This window comes from Panonychus citri, unplaced genomic scaffold (genome assembly GCF_014898815.1).
Source record: "Panonychus citri isolate SS breed McGregor unplaced genomic scaffold, ASM1489881v1 Contig00011, whole genome shotgun sequence".
Classification (NCBI taxonomy): Eukaryota; Metazoa; Arthropoda; class Arachnida; order Trombidiformes; family Tetranychidae; genus Panonychus; species Panonychus citri.
Genome location: NW_026515416.1, coordinates 1897579 through 1905077, shown reverse-complemented (window position 1 = coordinate 1905077; position 7499 = coordinate 1897579). Strand labels below are relative to the sequence as shown.

The 7499-nt window shown below is 30.7% G+C and overlaps 1 protein-coding gene across 1 annotated transcript; it reads left to right on the top strand.

The window, feature by feature from the left end:
* Positions 1-246: 246 nt before the first annotated feature.
* LOC128391850 (histone-lysine N-methyltransferase SETMAR-like) lies at positions 247-1191 on the top strand. The gene has a single exon (XM_053351809.1). It carries the CDS (start codon positions 247-249, stop codon positions 1189-1191), a length of 945 nt encoding a protein of 314 aa, XP_053207784.1.
* The last annotated feature ends 6308 nt before the right edge of the window (positions 1192-7499 follow it).

Below are 7499 nucleotides of genomic sequence, written 5' to 3'. Positions count from 1 at the left end.
CATATGGTTTTGCACTATTTTGGCGCCCTCTATCTTAGGTTTGCCGAAACTTACAAAAACCGTTGATAGGTCATTTTGAAGCTTATTTAACCGTCATTTTAAAGTGATTTATTTTAAGTTTATATTCAAAATGGAAACTCGTGAAATTTGTGTGAATTCAATTAATTACCAGGAACAACATGTTTTTGTAAGTTTGCGTGTCTTATGACGTGGTCAGCGGGATATACACATGATCAATTGAAGAAAATGTTAGGAGATAAGGCCGCCAGTAAAAGGTCAGTCCAAAATTGGATGTGTGCCATTAAACAAGGTGACCCTGTTGTCGCATCCAGAAATACTGGTCGATCAGTTGACGAAGAGAAAAATAATGAACGAATTGAAAAAATTCGTGTTTGTTTCGAGGAATCGAGACATTGGAGTCTTCGCTCAATTTCCAATCGAGAAGAGATACCACTGAGTACCGTCCAAAGGATTGTAGTCCATGACCTTAAGATGAAGAAGATTTTGAAGAAATGGGTTCCACATGATTTGTCGTTTTCTCAAATGGAACATCGTGTTTTAGCTTGTAGATCCAATTTAGAGCGATTATCAAAGGACAAAACACTGTTAAAAAGAACAGTTACTATTGATGAGTCATGGGTCGCACTTTACATGGCGCCAGATAGGAACCAATCAAGATCTTGGCTACTTCCAGGTGAGGAACCGGAAATTCAGGTATCCCAAAATATTCATGCTGGTAAACGATTACTAATAATGGCCATGGATTACTTTGGAATTTGCTTCTGGCAGCTCCTCCCGCCAAAAACGACTGTAACGGCTGAGGTCTATAAACAGTTTCTTGACGAGTATATACCGAAGTGGTTAGACGGAAAGCCATTTGAGCGACCTATTCTACTTCATGATAACGCGAGACCACATAAGGCAACTCTAGTTACTGAGTTTTTGGCAGAAAAACAAGTTCCATGTTTGTTTCATCCTCCTTATTCTTACGATATAAGCCCTTTGGACTTCTGTTGTTTTGGCCAATTAAATAGGCGACTCAAGGGAATCAACCACCAAAATTGGGATGAATTCGAACAAGCTTTGGAAACAGCGGTAAATAACCTTAATAGCGAAGGTCACATGAATGGTATTCAACAGCTACCCGATAGATGGTCACGTGTGATTAATTCTAAAGGTCAATACTTGTAACTCAAAATTTCAGGTCAATATGACCTTTAGAACAAAAGTTATAAAGAAATAAAAAGGTGAAAAACCATATGAAACAACCTAATACATCATAAATGTATCATATAAACAATATCTTTTCAACTTCTGTATTTCATTTAACAGATATTCCATAAAAACGCTTTACGATTATGAGTAAATCAAAATTCCAAACTCATTTTTTTAAGTGTTTTTATATCATAAGTAATCTACCAGAATTCGAAAAGTAAAGTTTTTCCATGTTTAGATTGTTTGTCTATGGGATTTTACATGTGTTTTGAGCCTCGGATCGTTTAAAAACTTTTTCTATAATATGTTAGATATCGCAAATATTTCAATTCATTTTTGTAGACCATTATTAGAGTATGTTATAAAAAAAGTTTCATCAGTCTTAGATCAGTATTCAACGATCGCGGACTAATCGTCTGATTTTTTCGAATTAAAATAGAACCGAAATTATTGATCACAAACCAATGTTAAGTATAGCGTTCGGTAGACCTTATAAAGTCCTATCTAAATCTCAAATATCGTAGTAATCTGAAAAATCCCCAGGTCACTACAATATAGAAAAGTTGCGCACTTTGGCCTTATATATCTTCCGTTTTTGAGTTCAGAAATGAAAACCGATGATATTTTTGAATAGCCTGTCAAAATCTATTACCAAAAATAGTTGTGTCCTTAACTAAAAAGCATAAAAGTGAAGAAAAGGGGAGACCCTCCTATCATAAACCTCTTCTTTATTTTTCATTAAGTTCGTGTTAATTTGTCTGAATTGTTCAGTTGGTTAGAACTGTAATTTGAATAACCTTGTTGAAAATTTCTACGTGTTTGAAATTGCTTGTTAAAATTTTGAAAACCTTTCGATATATCTTCTTGGATTGTAGAAGTGAATTTTTGGGTTCGAAATTATCCTTGTTCATCAAAATTTCCTAGTTTTATTCTCATGCTTCTGTTGCTGTTGATCGAATTTTTTCTTTTGATAATAAAACTTAGCTTCTTCTGTCAAATTTTTCATTTCATCCAAAGAATTTACTTTGGTTAATATAATTTAGTATTCTGGACAACAATCCATTTTTAATATATTGAACTTTTTCTTCTTGAAAAATATCTATAACAATTAACGATAGTCAATATTATCGATGGTCAATCATAAAAAATTACAATTAACCAAAGGGCTAAATAAAAACATCAGAAAAAAATTAAAACTCTTACCAACAATAGTAGATAGAGTTTGGTCTGTATTACATAGATAGAGAAATGAGAGTAATCGGCTTGTAATAAGAATCATTTTCAACTTGTTTCTTCTTCTAATCAACTAATTAGCTAATTTAGTTGGTCAATTATGATTGGCCATCACTAATCGATCATAATGGTCCCTTAATTAATTGTAATGCCAATGAAAAGAGAACCCAAACTAATCAAATCTATTCTTATTTCTCTATCTAACTGAGGTTCTCTTTTCCTTCCACTACAAACCCAATGTCAGTAGTATCTTTCTCTCTTTCTCTCTTTCTCTCTTTCTCTTTCCTTCTCATTCTTTCCTCTCTTTTTACACTTTTCTCTGACTCTCCTTTTCTCTTTCTTCTTTCTATTTGCCTTCTACTCTTCATGTTACAGGTAATACCATTCGCTCCAAACAAAACAAGAACAAAAAAATCCTCTTCTTCCAAGATGATCTTAAATTATAATTATTCTATTGGCTTGATTATCGTTTTATAATTAAACCTTTACTAAAGCGAATACTTTATATCTTTAGGTCAAACAAAAAGAAAGAAAGAAAGCAAAGAGTAAGGATTAAGGAGGTAATTTATTGAATTCAATCAAAACCTTTCAAGGTAAGATTGGATACGAGAAAATACAATTTTACAGTAATAATTAGAGCACAGGTTATGATGATATTCAATTTAGTTTGAGCATTTTATTATTGTTTTGAAATAAGAATTGTGATAATTTTGAATCGGTAAATGATATTCATTATTACTTGAAGATTGCTTACCTTTTTAACTTATCACAATTCTTAATAGGATAGGTTGTATACACCGTGACCAGAAATGATCGACGAACTTTTTTTCGTGAACCAAGTCGCTGATGATGCTCAAATTTTCTGGATGTCATCTTAGACCAAAAGGTAAATGTTTGACATAATTTTCGAATTTTGTAAAAATTCGAAATCTCTATGAGATTTTACATGCTGAATTTTACAAGTCTCAGCAAGTCGATTTTTTTTCGTGAATTCGATAGTTTGGGTCTTACAAAGGTGTGATCAAGTTTTGTTTCCGAATAATCGACTTATAAAATGGTCAAATCCATAAAAATGTTCTGCGCATGTTCAGAGCCTTTATAACGTTGACAATTCATATGGGTGGATAAAAATACTGGCATAAAGTGCAGAATGTCTCATGCCATCTAGAACTACCATAAAAATCAACTTTCTGAGAGTTGTAAAATTCATCATGTAAAATCTCATAGAGATTTCGAATTTTTACAGAATTCGAAAATTATGTCAAACATTTACCTTTTGGTCTAAGATGACATCCAGAAAATTTGAGCATCATCAGAGACTTGGTTCGTGAGAAAATGCGAAAAAAAGTTCGTCGATCATTTCTGGTCACGGTGTATATCAAACTAAATTAAATTCATCAGTACCTTAATTAGTTAGATTTATCGTCGTTTAATTATTTCATATTAGGAAATGGACAAGTCAACAATAATAAAAAAGCATAAGTTTAAAACGAAAATTTAACGCATTTGGTCAATGCATTACTACAACAACACAACGAACAATTATTCGAAGAACCGTTGAAACATTTAGTTAGTAATGTTCTTCTCAAAAATGCAAAGCAGTTTACTGAATCATCAATGGCTACGGAAAATATTAAGGTGGACAAGATTAATTATTTTTTATACGAATATAAACTATCGCTAAAAACTCCAAAACGAAACATAATTGGTTATGGAACTTCAACAAGTAAAAAGAAGGCAAAAGCTTTCGCAGCCAATGATTTATTGTTAAAGCTACAATCAACTGTATTTCTCATACAAATGGTAAGTTTATTTGTTACTTTATAAACTTTAATTTCATAATTTCAGTTATCAACCAAAATACGTGATCACCTTACCTAGTATAAGAGGACATTGCTTTTTTGTACCGACTTTTGTACCTCTATTTTTGAGTAAGTAATTCGTTGAAGATATTACTAAAGCAACCGAGATTTGTTCCAAGAATAAAGAGAAATATCCTCATTTATGTAAAATCAAGAAATTTTATGATATTTATCGGACCGCAAGTTTTGATTCCAATTTTTCTTCTCGAAACTTTCCTATTGGACTCGAATTGGACGATGGTTCGTATAATAAATATTGGATTAACAATGTACGTGGTAAAAAGCTTGATCTTAAGCTTGATCAAGCAATGATTAATATTTGCAAAGAGCTGAGAGTATTAAAACCTGAAGCCTTAAACTTTAATTGTCTTTTTCTTTTTTCTGGTTTTTAACTTACCTTAACTAGCATTTAGAGTTTAGCTTTTGACTTGAAAATTTTGTCTAAAATCTAATATTAAATGTGATATCAGAAGATTTTTTCGTAAAGAAAAGCCACTATTGCTAAGAATAGCAATAACCTGGATAAATATAACCTTCTCGGGAAAGAGATAAAGTTAAACTGCTATCACGAATAAGATGATAAGCTAATGCTACATAAATTGAATTGTATTGACAAAATTATGGGTTAAACTGGTTTATCCAATTAGGAAGATAAGAAGAGATCCAGAAACTGAAATGAATTATTAGGTTAGTGGAAAATTCAACTAAACCAATGATTATATTGGATTGCTATCTAAAATTTCAAAATATTCGTTAATATCAATAGTTCATCAGATCATATCAATCAATGGTTGTTAATTCATTAGTTGATTTATCGTTTATATCATTATGTGAAGCATCAGGTTCCTTGCTTCTTTTAATGGTTAGTTAAGGTACAATATAAATAGTGTTGGTGTTTTTTTTGTTTTACTTAATGACTATTATCAAATCTAAACTTCAGTATCTATATACATATACATATATGTATGTATATTATATATAATCATCAGTATCCAGTAACTGGATTCCAGTTTGTAAGACTCTCACTCAGATTTATAATTAAACTTTGTAATCGATCCAATTTGATCATTCGGATGAAGATAAAAGTGAGATTATTGATCACAGTTATGTGCAATTCTTAATTTTCTTGTTTGTCTACTCGCTGTGATAAGTGGTACACAATAAACACTTTGGAATTTAAATTTTTGTTCTGAAATGGTGTAAAAATTCAGTTTATTCGAGTCCACATGCTAAATATTGATAATATTTGAAAGAATCCTTCAGATTTGTTATAAACCAATTAAGAATGATAAAGAATTTGATAAATTCAAATGAGCAAATTTTATTCGCTTCTTGGTATTATGATAGTTTGCTATTATCTGATTTCCATGATTGCGATGAATGACATTTATCCTGCTTATTGTCTCAATATCACAAAGGAAAACAAAATATCAAAGCTGATATTGAACAGAATCTTGTTTTTCACAATGGGTAACATAATGGTGACAACTATCATGGGGTTTAATTATATCAAAGATTTTCTGGCACTAATGAATTTGTGTCTTTACCTATGGAAACTGTCATCATTTTCATTAAGAGAAACAGTTTATTTGTCAGCATCTTACTCGGTAAACTCTAAATTGGTCAAATTATATTTAGAGTTTACATTTTTGCCCTGATTATAAACATGGGGTTTCAAGATGTATCTTGGAAAAGGTTTGGAATGAGAGAAAGAAAGATTAAGTTGAAAATGGTGTTTAGATTATGGATGGTATGTATTCTTGTTTGTTTGAATAGCTAAGGAAGAAAATGAAATGAATAAGGTGGAAGTGGAAAGAATCAGAAGGAAAAGTGAAACAATGAAGTAATATCAAGTTTAACTGGAAATAACTCCCAAGAGTAGAGATGAGAAGATAATAGATAAAAATAAGAAATGTACACAAAAAGAAAAAGAGATGATGATGATGAAAAAAAGAAATTAGAAAAACTCTTGTGGATCATCTTCCTGATTCTCTGTATTAACACTGACATTCAATATTTATCAACTGGACTAAAAGTGTATCATCTTAATCACAATCATAATCAAGTGATAACCCAGCCCATTGATGATCTTCAACCTTTTAATTGTTTTTTCAATAACGATAATCAAAAATTAATGTTCACCAATAATCTCAACTTATAAATAAGTTTTTTTCTTCACAAAAAAAGTTTCAGGGATAAATCAATCAAAATCGAATCGAAAGTTCTAAGATTGACTTTGTGAAAGAAAAAGAAAAAAAGAACAAAAAACAAACTCGAAAAATCATATTTCTTCGTTAATATTACATGAAAATTGTCAAAACTTTTTTTCTCTCTTCGAATTCTCTTTCCTTTCCTCGAAATTTATGATTACTATTTCATTATTATATTGTTAGTATTTATACATAAATTAATATTAATAATCAAAAGGCATAAGATTGATTGAACACCATGAAACTATGAACTTCACCATAAGTTCAAGTGGATTCCGTTATATTCAGGATCACAATCATCATCAACACAGAATTTTGATCAATAAAAATCTAACCCAATCTCTTGACTTAAATCTTGATAAAGATGAGATTAATACATAAATTAACCGAGGTGAGTATGCATTCAGCATTAATAACACAATATGTATACATACATATATTATTAAAACTGAGAATAATAATAATGAAAATCTCAAGAATATAATTCAGTTGGTTTTTGTTGTTTACCATGAATTGTTGTTGCTGTTTGGTATTTCATGGCATCGATAATATTTACAGAGACTTTTACTTGAGTGAAGCTCACACATATTATATTCAATGAAAGTATTAGGAAATACATGAGGTTCAGGATATTTAATCTGTGGATTGAATGAATTTCATCAGGTTTCATGATATATCTTCATCAGTGGCATTAATTTATATGAATAGTAAATGAGTATGGATATTGAGGTAGAATATGAAATAGTTGCATGGATAAGCTTCAGCCCTTCAATCCTTATTACAACTGAAGCCAAGTTAATCTCTGGTAACCAATCTCTCTACTTGTTAATAAAACCTAAATCAGAACCCGAATGCCTAAAGGGAATCCAATCTGAGTCCAGGATAATAAAATATTAATCAGAGATAGAGAGAGGATATGAGATTGGTTCAATGTTAACTGGACAGTTCCATCTGTCAACTTATTAATATAATGATTTTT

Bases quoted from the DNA above. Each gene is read 5' to 3' on its own strand.
- LOC128391850 (XM_053351809.1), top strand. From the start codon at position 247: ATGTTAGGAGATAAGGCCGCCAGTAAAAGGTCAGTCCAAAATTGGATG.